Genomic DNA, 18,161 nt, shown 5'->3' on the forward strand with positions numbered 1-18,161 from the left:
ACGGGCCCCTCAGTGGGGTCAAGTGACCCAGTCAGCATCTGGGATGGATCGTCCTGCAGTAGTCTAACATGAGACCGCCTTGGATCATTGGGGCCTGTAGGCACAGCAGAGGGAGCTGGTAGGGTGCTGAACATATGCAAAAAGGCTCCCTTGAAGGCTTGGATCTGTTGATGCCACGTACAAGGACACAGGAATTCAGGTTGGACTGAACCAAGCTGAGGGATCAGGCCCGCAGTGGAGGACCGTAGGAACACTGATATCCACACAACTTCTCTTGACCAGAGTGGCGTGGAAGAAGGTGAGTCATGTTTAGACTGCTTATGGTATTTCTTGGACTTCAACATATCTGACTACTTGGAGGGGGAAAAGAGCCTCTCATTTGCATCCTCAAGCAAGACCAGTTCTTATGCGTTGACAGGCCCTTAGATGCTTTCTGAAAATGTTCAGCCACATAGAGCTTTGCCTCGGGGTCTTGGATGGTCTTCGGGTTCATCCTGGTGCAGTTGTCACAGGACTTCGAGTCATGTGAGGAACCTAGAGACATACCTGGTGGGGGGTCTGTCACCAACCTCTGCTTAAGGCAGTCCGTGCAGGGTTAGACGCATGTAATTTGTTTGGGGGGGAGGTGGAGGGACATGTCTGTCACTTACACATTGTATATAATGTTGACAGAAATAAGTTCTGTCAAAAGACAGATAGCAAGGGAGCGACCTCCAGATCTGCAGAGAAAGGAGTAGAAAGAAAGGAACCACGCGGGGGTTGTGGCTATATGTGGTTCTGGAGTAATTTCCAGGGCGGGACGTAAATGAACAAGAAACCTAGAGTAGTGCAAGGGAATTGCAGCGAAAATTCTCCAGATCCTGTCTGCCGTCTGGGGGTTTCCACAAGGTGAGGAATCTGCAGTTAGGAGTATCCACCAGAAATGTAGTGTCTTTCACTGTATAATTAGCCATCATTGTAAGGTTTAGCCACTTGCTGGAGTATTTTAAGACAGTAAAGACAGGTAAAAGTGGCTAACTATATCATAACATATTACTAACCTAGACCACCTTTTATTAAAATACCATCAATTTTGATGTTGCAACAAAGAGAAGTAGGGTTGTAACAAACTGTAAAAGTGCTGCGGCATTTTATTTTTTACCAGCCATTCCTAACTTTGAATTTTTAAAGCTCTGGAGCCTTATTTTGAGGCCATGTGTACATTTCAGAACAGCATCCTCTGTGGGTACTATTGTTTGCTTTAGGTGCACCAGGACCACAATAGTGTGGCACTCCAATTGTAGTCCATTTGGACACTCTACTCTGTAGGTTGCAAGGAGTTTTTGTCAATGCTTACTCAGCACCCTCCCTGTCCCCCACGCACAGAAGGTTCAAACTTGTGGATGAGCTGTACATTAGTCGTAACTCCATAGTTTTATCACAACGAGGTCAGTCCTAGAGCTTCATAAAAAATCCTGTGATAACTATGCTTACTAATTAATCCAAAAAACTGTAACTAGAGATGTCTGTGAAGTGATTCCAAGCATTTATCTTTATGTTCTGCCCTTTGTTTTAGTAAAACTGCAGACCTGAAATAATTTGGCAAAGAATAAGCACAGAGTTTTTTTCAGGAAAAAGGTACAGTTAGATGACTTACATATTTAGAGAGGGAGTGAAAGAAAAAGATGTATGTGCCGACTGTTTGGTACCTTGTTTACCACTTGCCAACAATTATGTTTGTAATCCATTACACAAAAATGAAGAAAAAAACAAATCAATCATATACACAATCCAAAAGTCATAATTACCTTTAACCCTGGTGCAGGGTGAAAGCCTTCAACTATTTTACTGTTGTCAAAAAGACTGTATGCTCCATCACGTATTGCCACCACTCCGCGACTCCGGCAGTAAATGTCAATACAATACATGTTCCTGAAGGCCAATCTGATGTGGGTGGGTGATTGGGGCAGGATTGAGAAACATTGATACGCAGTGTTTGTCCGCTGTGTAAGACCCAGCATTGGCACAGTTGGGAGTTTATTGATGGCATTTAATGGAGCCTGGGTATCAAATAAAATCTGCAAGAGAAAACACACTAAGTAAAGGAAATCAGAGTAACCCATTAAATAAACAGCCGCATTTATTCATCAACTCATTTATAGCAGGCTGACATTTTAAATGTAATATTGCCAAAAGTAAATTTGTGCAGCTATGTGCCCCATATACAGGCTTGTACATTCCCGAAAACATTAAGAACACAGGACATGAAGCGCAATTTTTAAAGATCTTGAATGAGACTATAAAACACACCTTTAATTATGAGTATCACAAATCAACTTAAATAGCATGCGCGGATGTTAATAACTGGTTGCCTGCATTACAATTCGGGAAGGGAAATAAAGTAGACTTAGGGAGAGCAGGTCTGTGTATCAACATGTAGAGATAGGACTGGAAAGGATAAGGCAACTAATAGCCTTATTGCCCACATTGTGCTAGGAAGTATCACTTTTAATAAAACTTACCCACCAATGAGGAACATCTCTAGTGTGAGGTACAACTAAAAGCACCATCTGTGAAAAAGCTGTGATTTGCTCAACCAATCAGAAGGCTTAGAATGCTGGAAGTAAGCATGGTAGCACACCTGCATTCTAAGCGCAGTGAGTGTATGAAACAGGGACAAGAAATATACATTGACCATTAGTGTGTCGATTTTACGGTGTTGGGATATATTTGCAGGATAGATGCCATTATTACAACTCGCATTCTGTCCTTTGTTAATAACTGTTAATTGTACTATTCTCTCATGCGCCTTCCACTCATCCGGCTAGGGTTCATTATTGTGGGCTTAAAATCAACAAAAATGAAAGGTGTGAGCAGAGCGCTATAAGAGCTAGTAACACTGTAACTTGAGGGGGAATAAAACTAGATTATCAATTGGCAGAAACCTAGCAAAGTGAGGACGTGGTACTCGTCTTTTGAACTGGGGACATGAACACTATAAGCTGCTAGGTGGCATGCGTTGTTTTATGAAATGGACTAAACATAAAACAAATAACAAATGGCACAGATATGGTTGGATGAAAAAGACATAGAACAGTGACCACGGGTGTGTTTGTAAAGTCTAATCTTTTGAAAAGGAAACATCTAGGTTGCAGAATTTAAAAACAACCACTTGAGTGTCTCCTTAAGCAAGTGAGGGGAGAGGATGTAGCCTTACGGCTAGAGCGTTCGACCTTGAAGCTGGGTAACCGGGTTCGAGTCTCGGCAACGACGCTCAACATCCTGTGATTCTGGGCAAATCACGTAATCTCTCTGTGCCTAACAAACATGAATGAGTCCATCTGTAACAAAACTGATGATCATGTTAAGCGCTCTGATACCCAATGTCTTTGGTCTAGTTCGTGCTACATAAAACTCTTTAAAAAAAAAAAAAAAAAAGTGCACTAGGCATGGTGTTCATGACATGAGTGGCTGGGGAAGCTTTTGATATACAAGATGCTTTATCACCCACACCAAGTTCAGGCTAACCATTTTCAGCATGCTTAAGTATAACACATCTGTGTATTCTTTTATATTCACTCATACCTTCTTAACACTTAATTAAGAAAGACTTGCCTTTTGATCCACAATGTTACCTATAGAATCAATAGATGAAGGACCAGGCCTTCATCTGAACAAAGGTCATGTATCTCCAGTGGATGGATCAGGGAGAAGAATTGTGTATGGTCAGAGAAATATAATGAAATTCCTATAACAGGTCCTTTTCACGTGATGAACAGCAGAGACTGAGACACAATTATTTCTAAAGTTACTTTCCATGTTTCAAGGGAGGGACAGAAGCAGATGAAATGCTCTTCTTAATATCGTGGCAAGTGCAAAATGCATGAATGTAAGAGACCGTGAAGTTCATGGTCTTTCTAACATCCAACTATGAATGCACAGCACACTTTGAAGTGAGCTATAATCTAAGATACTTTCCCATTCATGGGGAAAAAACATGACAGATCGACTGTAGTGAGGACAGTGGAAATAGTTGTTCGCAAAGCAAAACAGTGAGGCTGCGTCTACATTTATTGACCAAACTGTGCAGTGCCTTTAACACCAGCTGGAATACCGCCATCCAGTTATGTTATGAGCATTTGTACTTTCTGCACACATTCTGCTGTAGGTATTGCATCGCAGTGCTTTTGGCAACTTTTCCTATGATTATGAGGTCACCATCATAGATTAGAGTCTAATCTAGTTTGTAATTATGTGTTTTTGTTATTGTGTACTGCTTATTGGTACTGTCTATTGCTTAGATAACTATTTGTTATACACTGAGTGCAGTATGTATGCTTTTGGTCTTTAAGAGACAAAGACAAGCATATGTCATAAAATAGATGGGTTCAGATAAGCAAGAAGTTGAGAACCTAACAGAAAATATTATGAACCCCAGAATAATAGTTAAAGACAGACCGCATAAGAACATCCAACAGAACAAATGCCTATTCTGGAAGTCACTTTTGTAGACTGCAGTGGAGAACCCTTCTGACATTCCAACAGTCATACATAAAACTAGATTGCAATTGGCCTAAATTATAGAGACAGCATGGACTGATATGAATGACCTGAAAGGAAACCAGCAGAAATGTTGCTATTAAAGTCACTGAACTACATCAAACAGTCTTGGTATCTTTAATTGTCAATGAATTATAGAAATAGGTCGCAGCTTATACATTATCACTTCAATGCTTCAATCTAAAATTCAAGATACAGAAGGCTGTTTTGGATGTAGCAATATACGGGCTGTGGGCTTTGAGAACAAAGAATGCCTTACTGTGGCCATTTGCTTCAAAGATCAGCTAATATACAAAGGAGATCAATCAAACTTCTTCATGGTAGAAATAACACATAGCACAAAAATCCATACGAGTTGGCACCCTGATGACCCATTGTCATAAGGCCTCTGAATATAGAGAGAAAGACGAGGCAGCCATGCGCTCTATAAGTGCAGATAACATAACATAACTAATGCTGCGAGAGGTAAGAAAATCTTCTATAATTTGAAAGGATTTGGGAAAAAATGAGTTACTTACCTGTGACTTCAGTTAGCCAGTATTGGTATCTTTCATAGATTCACATGCTTAAATCATTCTCTATCGCCGAGTGGGAGTCCCACAGTAAATTACCAAAGCAGTAAGTAGTTCTGCAATAGGCTATCATGGCAGTAGGTTATAAAAAGAACCGAACTTGAACTATGACCAATCAGGCGACAGCACCATCTAGAACCTTCCCAACAGAGACAGTTTTTCTCAGAATTTTGAGTACTAGTGAAGGAGTTTAATTTGATATATGAGGAAAGCCTTTAAGTGGAGGAGGGTGGGTCACATGTGAATCTATGAAAGATACCAATACTTGATAAATGAAGTTACAGGTAAGTTCAAAACAAAGATGAAGTGGTGCACCCACAGAGAAAGTCGGTGAATCTTCAAGTATGTTGTTAGAAAAATTATTCTTTTATTTGATTCCACTTTGAAAATATATACGGTCCAGCAACTAAAACATACAGCCAACCCATTTCGTTCAGTATACATTTAACTTCATCAGGACTTTGTTGATCTTGTTCTGTATTAATTTTCACTCCTTGGGCAGGTATCACTAATGTATATTAAACCATATGTGGCTTTCCATCCTTCAATTATTCAGAGACTCTGTTTTCAGCAACTTACTCGGGAGACTTTGCAAGTGTACTGGCTTATCAAGGCCCTGTGTTGCGTTGGGTACTTTCTACCCTAACATATAAACACGCATTTCTTGGACATTTCAGAGGTGTCGTTTTTGGGGATGCAAGTACTCCCTTTTCATTGGATTCGACTCTTGGAGCCTGCACGACTTGGCATAAGATAAAATGAATAGCTGAAGGATAGAAGGCCACATATGGCCCATGGATGGGGATATTGCTGCTGTTGATATGGAGGCCTATATTGGGACTGATAGAACTGATATTGGTGGCATAGCAGAGATGCTCCTCTGTAGGAAGAAAACCCCCTGCCTTGAGCTCCTCAAAGGGAAAATGTGCGATACTGCAGGTTGCCTAGGGATTTAGCCGTGAAAATGTCAGTTTTGATTGCCAAAAGTGAATCATTAATGTGTTTACCAAACACCGCATCACCATTGTATGGCATATCCAATATTTTAGACTGGACCGCTAGTCTGAATGATGTTGACTTCAGCCAACCTTGCGGCCGCAACACAGCCGCTCCTGCCAATTGACAAAAGCCAGTGGCAGTAAAGTCCATTGCACAATCAATGATTTCAGTTAATGTGCCCTCCCCTTCTTGTAAGATCTTTCTCACTTCCCATCTTCTATTTTCTGACACCAGGTCGAATTGTGCCCCTATATCAGACCACATTTGTCTATCGCAGTGGGACAACTAGGGTAGCTTAAGAATATGCCGCACGAATACACCAGCCAGACACTGAAGAGAACCGTTTCCTGTTGTTGTATAATCTTCTGCCATCCTTATCGGGAGGCGTGGATATTGGTGCAGAAGGATTTTTGGATTGGCGCTATTCCGCTCGCAAGACCACAAAATCAGCCTTGGGGTGGCCCGTGAAACAGGCAGGAGAGTCATCAGGGGCTTTGTACTTTTTAATCAATACATGGTAGCACAGCTGCTATAGTAGGTTCTCATGAGCTTGAGGCCTTTGTCCCAGATATGGTCTACTATAGGGATGGCTCGGATTGATTTGCGTACCTGCTCCTTAAATGCATATTAGAAGCAATCTGATTGCTTCACTGACATAGGGAGCTTAAATTGTGCAGCAGCTCTTTCCACTAAATTGTGGAAACCCTCAATGGCCTCAGGTGGGGAATCCGATGGGTGCGCAGCTAGTGATGGTGGTGTACATATCACATAATCATCCCACTCATTTAGAGGTGGATGGGTGTTGTGTATCTCGCACTCTTCTCTGTCGTCGTCAGAGGAGGATGAAGATAGATCATCTCTTGGAGGCAGAGGAATGGTAGAAGCAGGAGGCATCCTTGGTGCTAGAGGAGGTCTAACTAGAGTATAAGGGCTAGGCGGTGGAACCTGTGAATCCTGTGCAGGATCCGATAATCTTTTGCGATAGTCCTGCAGCATTGCCTGCAAGTCCTGCACAAACGAAACAGGCATTTGAACTTGAGGAGGCGGATGTTACGGGATGTAGGAGTAACGATATCTAACATTATAATAGTGTCCATAGTAAGAGACTTCCTCATCATCTTCCTGATATTTTCCTCTTAATTCCGATGGGCTCCAAAAGGTCCCTAATCATCCGAGTCATCCAGCTGATCTAATAAATGGTGCAGAGGAAAGGAGACACTTAGGAGGGGGAGGTGTTATGAGGCTTCAGAATTGCTGCAGAAGCTTTCATTCCTGTTGACGGCGTCAACAACAACATCAGCGCTGCAGGAGTGAGGGAAGAATGTTCTATCGACCGTGGAATAGGTGGCTTAGTCAACAGGCATCCGGCATCGATTTTTTTTTCGACAAGGGTTTCGTAGACGATGTGTCCGACGACTATAGCTTCATCGAAGGTGGGGCCGATGATGAATCCATCATAGACAGAAATGGTAGCATCAACGATGGAACTAACTTAGGAACCGTCCGTGAGAGGAGAGCAGACGGAATAGGCGCAGTTATGAATGTAGAGGTCTTTGTTTGCACCGTCGACAGCATAGAGAATGTCACTTTAATCATATTCGACGTAGTGCTCGTTGACGACGTAGACATTGACGAGGGGAGTTTCATCAATGGCACCTTCTGGACCTTAGATTTCGATGTCGATGGCTCTGAGGAAGTCTGAGAGCCCTTTGAAGACTTGGCAGCATGGGTTGTTGGCTCTGAAGAGACAGATTTTGAAGAGATTTTATGAGTTTTCCCTTTTTTTATCAATTATTTTGAAAGCCCCTTTATGTGTGGTCTTTTGAATCTTTCTGCTGCCCTCAGAGGTTTCTTGGTTATGGGACCTGTCCTTCCGTTGAGGTTTGGTATAAGAGTCACTGTCCTCCGCTGAAGAGACACATTTTGATCTCTAGAACCATAGCAAAAGCATTGCCTCTCTGTTGCGCAGTGTTTTTGAAGAAAAGGTGCAACACACTTTAAAATCCTTTACAACATAAAGGCATTCTTTATGTGGGTCATCCACATACAGGCTCTTCTTCCAACAGGATTTGCAGGATCTAAAGAGTGCATTTTTTAGCAGCATCAGACATGTTGAAGTTTGAAACAACTGAAGTGAAGAAAAAAACTGAGCTTGGCTCAGGGAAAATCCCTTCCATGACGTGCGGTAGAGAATCTGAGGAAAGCCGTCTCTGGGAAGGTTCTAGAGGGTGCTGTCGCCTGATTGATCATAGTTCAAGTTTGGTTCTTTTTTTTTTTTTTTTTCAAAATATATTTTTATTACGTTTTTCAGCAAGCAATCTGAGACATTACCATCACAGCGTCCCTCTCAGGGGAGTAGTAAAATTCAACAGGGTTATAATTGCAGAATACGGTGAGCTGCCCCGTGTAAAACAAACTCCTTTCTCAATGAGTGGCTCAAGTTTAGGATACAGTTTCTGGCGATAGTGGAGCTTGGAGGGGGTCTTCCAAGCATAAGATGCGAGCAAACAGTTCTACAGGTGATTATCTTCTGCGGCGATGGTAACTGTCGAACGCCTTCCCACCGGAAGGTGCGCCATAAAGTGAACAAAATCATAAACAATTAGGTCCTAAGCGGGAAACAATAGAAATGAAAAATGAAATAACCCCCCCCCCCCCCCCGCACACCCCCCCCCACCCCTACGTGGAGGCGGCAACATTCGCACAGTGAAAGTGTCTTATGGTATTAGGTCTCAACTCAGAATTGAAAGATATGCAGGGCTCTAATGGTGAAGGGATAAACAGCCGATGGGAGACCCCGTGAAAGAAAAGTGACTAAGGGACCCCACTTGAATTCAAAGTTCTTATAGTTAGCTCTGAAATGTCGGACATGCGTTCTAGGCTGAGCAGCTTCCAGACACGAGTGCGCCAAAGGAAAATAGCCAGCGCCTCTTTCCTCTTCCAAGCAGCTGCCAGGGTGATCTTAGATGCTCCGATACAAAACCACATAATCGTTTTATCAGCTCAGTTCTGGTGTTCTAGGGAGGAGTCTCGAAGCCCCAAAAGGATACCTGCCATGGTGGAGGGGATGGGATATCCCAACTTGTCCTTTACGTGTGTCAGAATTTCTTCCCAGAAAGGGCGGATAGACGGGCAATCCCACCATATGTGTTGAAAGTCCCCTAGTAATCCGCACCCTCTCCAACATCTATCAGAGGCGGTGGGGAAGATCCGACTTAGCTTGGATGGGTGTAGGTACCAGTCCATCATAGTCTTCAGGTGGGCTTCCCGGAGGTCTGTGGAATGATTAAATCTCATGATGTCGGATCATAAATACGTCCATTCATCATCAGAAATGGAACGCTGTAGGATGTCCTCCCACATGGACATATACCGTGGGCGCGGGGAGAGTGTGGTCTTAAGGAGGAAGTTGTATATGAACGAAATCACCCCCTTCATAGAAGTAGTTTTGGCGAGGAAGGGGCCGAGTAGCTGCTTCTCGTACCTGAGGTGTAAGGGCCCAGTGTATCAATTGAGCATAGTGGTACCTTTCTGTATCCCCTAGTTCATAGTCCTGTTTCCAATTATCAAACGTGAGCGGGTCGAGATTGTGAAACAGATGTGTCAAAGCTAGGCATCCTCTCTCCCTCCAGGCATCAAAGGGCCCCTCATGTTGGGCCGGGGGAATTGCCGGATTGAAATGGAGTGGTGTAAAGGGAGAGGGGAACGAAGTCCACCTGTCGTCAGCTGTGACGGAGTCCCACACTCTCAGGGTGGTGCGCGTGGGGGTGCTAATATACGTATTTTTAGGTCTGTCCTTTTTGGGGCGCCATATCAGATCCCATATGGCCCTTCCCGTCACACTTCGGTCCATATGTAATCAATGTTTTTCGGATTCCTGCTTTGACCATTCAACCAATACCCTCAACTGCGCCGCTTTGTAATATAAGTGAATATCTGGGAGACCAACGCCCCCCTCCTTGCGAGAACGACGTAATAGGGAGAAGGAGAAGCGAGCGCGTCCCCCCTGCCAGATAAAGCGTACGATCATAGCCTTTGGTTCTTTTTTTTAATAAAGGACATAGATAGACTACTAAACGAACCTTCTATTGCGATTATAGCCTATTTCAAAACTACTTACTGCTTTGTTCATTACCCTGGGACTACCACTTTGACGACGAGGTATGATTCAAGCATGTGAATCTATGAAAGATTCAATACTGGATAAACTATCTTACTCATCCTCAATAACACTCAGAATATGCATCAACAACAGAAATCAAGAAGTTGATAACTGCCTGAGTAACTTCCCTACAAACAAAAATTAATAATTGAGCAGAGTACCCACAGCAACAGAATTCCATCATCTGAAATATTAAGTAACCAGTCCACACATGATGGCACCAGAAATAGAAAGGTCACACACGGCTAAGTAAAACTTTTATTTTTCTCATGCTTACCCCACCGCTCTGTTATGGTCCAAATTACAGAAGTCTGGAATTGTATCACACACAGGGGTGTGGAGAAGAATGAAAACTGTGTGAATGATGGAGATAATCCTAATGATACTTGAGGGGAAACATTAGTTAGGTCATCATCAACAATAGCCCTTCTTAACATTTTGTCTGCTTAATACGCAAGTAATCAAAAGTAGGGGGATGAAGTGCATGGGTACTGATGGACATTTAAGAGGAGGTGTAAGAAATACTGGGCGAAGGTTTTCCACAGATGATTGGCAGCCTGGCAGTAGGCCACAAGACAGATGACACCTCAGCCAATGGCTGCTGGTGCACTGCTCATCCACCACAGGCAGTACAAGGGCATGTGTGCGATAGTCAATTCTCTGACATAGAATTAGATTATTCTGGACCATGTGTCAAGGTTTTCATGCCGTGACATAGAAGCTGGAAATTCAGAACTTAACAGTTTTTTTTTATATCTGAACTGGCCAAGAGCTGTTTTAGTTGGACTGGTTGCTTTTACCGCCAAGATCTAGTTTGAGTACTAAGATTAGGAACACTAATTAGCAAGAACTTGCCATCTAAATGCAAGAGCTACCTTTTATAGGTTTATCAATGATGAAGGCAGATGCAATTGACTAACAATATATATTATAAGTGGTGGGGGCCCTCAAACTAACACCATTGAAGGTAAAGTAAAATGGGAATTCTACAAGGCAGAAGGAAAATGCTGACTGCTCTGCAACCATCTGTTCATAGCTTAGAGTTCTGTAGATTTACATGTGTTACAAAGTAATGCCCTCTAGTATTAGGTGCAGATGTTTGAAAGTTGTTTTTGTTCGAAAGAGGTTTTGGTCACAATGTATTTCATGACTCCTCCCTCAGTCCACAATGCACCGGGACATAGACTTCACCTCAGATTATTTTTCACCAGCGGGTGAGTAATGTCAGTAGAGTGTAGTGAAATAAGACTAAATATATGTGCTGTGCATTGTGAAGGAACAGAAAGTGCGAACCCTCTTGGATCACTATTTGCTTAAGGGGAGGAGAGCATGTGAATCTACAGGACTATAAACTAAGAACTGATGGTCACAGTTGTAAGAAACTGGCTCCATATATACTGCACCAAAGTGAGGTACAGTGTGTATAGAGTCCAAGGGTCTCCAGAGGTTTTGGCAGGGGTTAAAGTTAGATAGAACCTTACTCTCTAAAGTGGTAGCTTGGTCGAGCAGTAAGGCAGTATCATAGAACAGTGTTAAGCATTTGATGTACACACTCAGTCAGCAAATGAATTCACACACTCAAGAACTAAACTCTAGGCAAATTGTTTTGTATAAAAAAAATATACTGTTGTTTTATTTCTAGAACCAAACAAGTGGGCACAGGTAAGCATGTAAATACTTTTCAGCTACAAGATGCGGTTGTTGAATACTTTCAAAAGATAGTAGGACTTTGTACCAATTCGAGTTTACAGGGGGTGCAATGCAATGCAGAAACTTAGTAGACTCAGTACATAGGAATCAATAGGCTTTTTCAGTAAAATGCAATAAATCGGATTACTTTTACTAACACAGTGCTAGATCCTAGATTCAGCACCGGGGCATTTCCTGAAAAGAGTTGAGTAAATACGTTTTAACAGAGGTACGTTTTTTAAAGAATATTATTGTATTTCAAAAGTCGACACTTTAGAAACTTTTTCAGGAGAAAAAGTGTCAATGTTATTCTATGAGGAAAAAGAGGTTATCGGTTTCCAGGTAGGTAATCGGTCTTTGGAGTTAGGGTTCTGGGGTAAGACTCAGGGGTCTCCCAGGGTCAGTGATGCACTGTTGTTGTACCCTCAAGCGGCACTAGGGCTGCCGCGTGCAGAGTGTTGAGGCCCAATGTTATCCTATGGAGGATAGGGGGACTCTGGTTGGCTGCTGGCAAGCAGGCCACAGGGTTGTGGGAGCAAAGCTCCTAGGGTTAAGCTCAGGGCAAGTTGGGGACCAAGTTAGCACCAAAGGGGCACCCTCAGCAGCACTAGGGCGGCCGGGTGCAGGGTGCTGTTTTGAAGTCGGGTGCCCTGTTGATTTCAATGGAGATTCTCCGGGACAAAGAAACACTGCAGGCTCGGGACGAGGATGTTCCAGGAGTGACCACCACTTCCAGGGGTAAGTTGGGATGTTGAGGGTTGGTTAGGCACCGCTGGTTTGGGCACACAAGGCCGTGGGGCATAAGGTGCAGAGGTGCCTTGGGACGTCGAATTTTCTTATCCGCTCTGGTTGCGGTAGGGGGGGGGTCCTCTGGATTGAGGTTGCAGACGTCGTCTGGGGGCTTGAGGCAGGTCAGGGGTCGCCGGATCTCGGGTCAGGATCGCCGAGGGGACCTCCTCGTGGTATTTCTCCACTCGAGCTCGGGCCGGGTTCGGCGGGTGCAGAGTGGGCTGGGTTCGCGGTTCCTGGTTGGAACGAGAAACTGCAGTTCAAACACGTCTGGTGTTCACGGGAGAAACCGCTTGATAAGTGAAGGCAGGCAGGTCCTCCGGGTTTTTTGAGGTTGTTGTTCGCTGGATACTCCGGGGTTTTGCAGGACCAGGTTCGAGGGGAGACAGGCCTGTAGGGCTGGGGCCAAGTCAGTGGGCTTCGCTCTCTTGTTAGCTCTGCACAGCTTCTTGTCCTTCTTCTCTTCTTTTTCTTGTTGTTGCTGGATCTGAGGAAGGAAGGTTCAGGGTGCCCCCTAAATACTAAATTAAGGGGTGTTACAGGGAGGTAAAGGGCAGGGATCGATGGGTCCGTTCCCTGGGGTGGGTACACCTCCTATTCTGCCACTCTCCAGTGGGAGGGGGGCAGGAGCCTGTCCCTGGTTGGCTGAGTCCCTCCATCCTCAAGATGGTGGAGACTCGAGGTTGTGCTTCACCTCGCCTCCCCCACCTGAGGGGTGGAGTTGGCAGAGGTGGGCACACCTCTTTGCCTCACTTGTTTTTCCAGCCGGTTCTCCCGCTCAAAGTGGGGGGTAGAACCAGTGGGGACCAGTTGCTGAAAGCAGAAAATGGTCTGGAGAGGCTCACAAAGGCAACATGCCTTTGAACCTTCCCCTTCGTGTACCCTGCCCATCCTGGGGGAGGAGGCTTGACACCTCATCCAGGGGGGGAATTTTTCAGGCCCCCCAAGAGCAGCAAGCTCTCGACCCAGGGGTCCAGACACATGTCTGGTGGTGGCAGCCTAAGCAGCCACTCATCCAGGTCACTAGTAGTTGGTCGAATTTCAGGGGGCATCTCTAAGATGTCCTCTGTTGTGCATTTTACATTAAATCCCACACTGGCATCAGTGTGGGTTTAATGTGCTGTGAAGTTTGATACCAAACTTCCCAGTCTTCAGTGTAGCCATTATGGTGCTGTGGAGTTCGTAATGACAAACTCCCAGCACCATATACTCTTAATGGCAGCACTGCACTTACAGTGCCCAGGAATGGACTTGGGCACTGTAGGGGAATAGGGTTCATGCACCTGTACCCTCACCACTGGCATAGGGCACCCAGCTAGAGGGGTGACTGATGTATGCCAGGGCAGTGGTTTGTGGGTATGGCACACAGGGATGTGTGCCATGTCGACTCTTCACTTTGTTCTGCACCAAGACACGCAGCCTGCAAAAGGCAGGGTGTGAGTGTCAGGGTACAGGACCTCCAAGGGTGGCACAAGTGCTGCAGCCCTTCTCTGGTCACAGTGCCCTGGGTACCTGTGGTACCATTTACCAGGGGCTGACATGTGGCCAGAGATGCCAATTGGGTTTATTTTGGGGAAAGAACACAGGCCCTGGGAACCTGAATGGCAGGGACCCAGGGCACACCAACAAAAAGTGCATCAGTAGCCAGGCAAAAAGTTGGGGGGGGGGTTACTGGAACAGAAACCCACTTTCCTACATCAGCTTAACATTTTCCATCTGTAGCATGCGTTGCTGTAGATGCCCATGCTCTGCTTATATAAAACAGTATTTTTTATTTTTAAACTTATTTTTATTGCCATTTTCATATTTCATACATTGTACATCATTCATATTCTTCAGGTGAGCGTATCCGATCATACATCCTGTAATGGTGTTTAACAACTGTACTGATTGATGATTCGTCACCAGGAAGCATAAATAATGCATACAGTTATCCTGACGTTGAGATCCTGCGATCTCGGGTTCCATATATGGCAAAGGAACTGGGGTTTAACATAGGCATAAACTAGGGAATGGATATGGAGGAATATGTCCAATTACACTGGCGAGGGAATGTAGCGTCGTGATGGTGAGGCATCGCTGATACTTATGTTTGCCTATCCTAGTCGGTGCGACCGAGAAGTGCAATAGTGTGCCTGAAGCTAAGGCTTGTCAAGAGCTCGCGTGGTTGGGTGTCTACGGAATCAGGGGGGTAGGGCCTGTAACTGTGTGCCCTGGATTAGTTGTGTAGATGCGTCGTCTGGTGGGTCCGCCCCTGGGGAGTAGACTATAAAACAGTATATCCCCTAGGGATGGCTAGCAAGCGGAAGATGCAGATGTTTGAACAAAGTTATTGAAACTGTATAGCCAACTAAGCGCTCCTGACAGGCTTGAATGTCCACACAATGTTTGAAAAATTATGTTGACAGAGTAGCAGCTTTACATATGGGAATGCTCCCTAAGAAGGCATAGAGGCTGACTTACTTTGAGGGATACGTGCTCTAGGTACCACATATAATGCACAACAAGTCAGTATACATTTAACAATCTGTACAGCACTGCCACCCTCAGAAATAGGATTGCCTGTGGGAGGTTTTCACAAAAGCAACAAAGAGTAACTATACCCTACCTATGCACTTAGTTTGGCGGACGGGCGTGTGTGCTTGCATGTGGTGCCATTTGCCATTTAGTCCAGAAAAAGAAAATGCCAAGTCTATAGTCTTGTTTACATAAAAGGTACAACAATATTTGACAGAAATTTGGGGCTTTACTTAAAACTACTCTACATCTATGCATCTCACAAAAAGGTTCCTCACCTGTTAGTGATTGCATCTCAGTGATTCTCCTGAGAGAGAGGTGATACAAATGAGCAAGTCTACGTTCAAAAACAAGAATTGAATGTCACTAAAATGTGGTGGCTCGAAAGGAGAACACATCTGTCTTGATGAACAAGTAACTTACCTTTGGTAACGCCTTGGCTTGTAGAGACTCTAGCCTCAGATTCTTTACTTTAAAATTATCCCCAGGTGTCAAACCGTATCCGGACACATTTTGTGAGCAGCTGCCCTGGGCGCTGGCATGTGGCATCATTCAGCTCCACGTGTCATCGTTTGCGATCTGCCCTGTGCCTATATAGGGGCCACTCTAGCACGCTGAAGTAAGATTTTTTTTGTGACATCCAAGCCAGTAGCACGGAGCCACAAAGAACACCGACCACTGGTGTGTGAAACTAGGGCACAAAAAAGGGATAGCCCAGCACCTAGAAAGCCATTCGCAGAGCTGGGAGGTTGTGTGGGTCATTAAGACAACTGCGGCCTAACATTCTCTACTAGATAATGCGTTACTGAAGGTAAATAAATTGTTCATCTGATAGAGACTTCTAGCCGCAGATTCCTTACCTTAGAATAGATACCCAAGCAGTACGTCCCCAGAGGAGGATTTGCAAACCTGATTTAAAAGAGAAAGTCCGGCAGGACCGAACTGGCAAAGTGCCTGTCCAGACGGACCCGATTGTCCAGGCAGTAGTGCTTGGTGAACGTGTGCAGTTAGGCCCACGTTGCTGCTTGGCAGATGTCCATGACCAGTACTTTACATACTTACGCAGTGATCGCAGTCTTTGCCCAGATGGAATGTGCACGCAACCCCTCTCATGGTCACTTCGTGGCCAATGCATAACAGGTCTTAATGAAGAGTACAATCCTTTGGGAGATGGTTTATGTATGGCCTTCCCTTTCTTGGCTCAGACATACCCCCAACAAAGAGTTGATCGTCCACCCGGAACGGTGTTGTGCAGTCAAAGTAGAAGGACGCGCTCTTTTTGAGTTCAGCCAGTGAAGTCTCTCCTCTTCCTTAGAGGGATGAGGTGGAGCGTAAAAGTTAGGCAAAGTGATGGACTGGCCTAGGTGGGACGGTGTGCCTACCTTCGGCATGAAGAATGCTTACGTTGAAAAGTGTCTCCGAGTGGGAGCCTGCCTTGAAAACGGCAGCACGCAGAAGTGGTGGCGAACAGATCTAACCAAGGTTCACCCCATTGCTGAAAGAGAGCTTGAACTACCTCCATGTGGAGACACCATTCATGATCCGCTAGGGATCTTCGGGCGAGTTTGACTGTTCTGGTGCTCAGAGAGTCCGTCAGGTGTTGAACCACTAAGGGAATTCCCTGACATTCCAGACATGCCCAGATGCACAGGACCTCTTGACATGGGTCCACGACCCCACCCCATCCTGTTTGTTGCAGTTCCACATGACTGTGGTGTTATCCAGAAAACACCTGCACTAGCCTTCCCTTGAAGGAGAGTAGAAAGGCTTTCAATGCCAATTTGATCACATGGAGCTTCAACAGGGTGATGTAGAGTTCGGAATCCGGCGGAGACCAGAGCCCTCTGATCTCCACCTCTCCCAGATGGCCGCCCCATCCTAGGAGTGACACGTCTGTCAATACAGTCAGATCTGGTTGTAGAAAGGGAGAAGAGTTTCCTTTGACCCAATCGCGTTAGCCATCAATGCAGATCTATTGTAGTACAACCGAGATCTGGACTATGTCGGAAAGATTCCCCGGACGCTGCATCCACTGGAACTTCAGGTCCCACTGCAGAGCTTGCTTATGTCAATGGGCATGTGTCATTAGCAGGATGCAGGAGGCCATGCGGCCCAAAAGCCTCAGAGTCAGTCTCACTAAAACCCATGATAGAGGCTGAAATCGGTATCATAGCCTGAATATCCTGGACTCACTGTTAGGGAGGATAAGCCCGAAACTGCACTGTGTAAAGAACTGCTCAGATGAAAGAGTATCTGAGAAGAGGTCAGGTGTGGCTTCGGCACATTTATAGTGCGCCCCAGCGACTGCAGGAGGTCCACCATAGTCTGGAGGTGGGAGACTACCGCCTGCGGCGAGCTTGCCTTCAACAGTCAGTCGCAGAGATAAGAGAAGACTGGAACTCCTGATCTTCGCAGATGAGCTGCAACCACCGCCATCACCTTGGTGAACACCAGAGGGGTGCTGTTAAGGCCAAAGGGGAGCACGGCAAACTGAAAGCCCTTGCAGCCTACCTTGACCTGCAGTAACGTCTGTGGGCAGGCGGGACGGAAATGTGGAAGTATGTGTCCTTCAAGTCCAACGCTACCATCCAATCTCTCAAGATCCAGGGCAGACAGGAATTGAGCGAGCATGGGCATTTTGACTTTCTCCTTTTTCAGGAAGAAATTGAGAGTGCAGGGTCTAGGATAAGATATAGGCCTCAGCCATTCTTGGGCACTAGAAACTAGCAGGAATAACAACCACAACCTATTTCTGATAGGAGCACCATCTCTATTGCTTCCGTGGCCAAGAGTGCCCCAACTTCCAGGCAGAGTAATGAGGTGTGGTCCTATGTCAGTCTTTCGCAAGAGGGTGGCATGGGTGGAGGAGTAGTCACAAAGGGGAGGCAGTAGTC

The 18,161-nt window shown here is 45.1% G+C and overlaps 1 protein-coding gene across 2 annotated transcripts in view; it reads right to left on the minus strand.

The window, feature by feature from the left end:
- Window positions 1–18,161, minus strand: part of MED14 (mediator complex subunit 14) — a 1,045,467-nt gene that overhangs the window by 329,645 nt on the left and 697,661 nt on the right. For both annotated transcript variants that reach the window (XM_085622933.1, XM_085622932.1), the window contains exon 21: window positions 1,788–2,057. In XM_085622933.1, coding sequence (XP_085479059.1) covers window positions 1,788–2,057 — 270 coding nt within the window. The remainder of the gene's footprint in view (window positions 1–1,787; window positions 2,058–18,161) is intronic.

This window comes from Triturus cristatus, chromosome 8, assembly GCF_964204655.1.
Source record: "Triturus cristatus chromosome 8, aTriCri1.1, whole genome shotgun sequence".
In the NCBI taxonomy this organism is placed as follows: domain Eukaryota; kingdom Metazoa; phylum Chordata; class Amphibia; order Caudata; family Salamandridae; genus Triturus; species Triturus cristatus.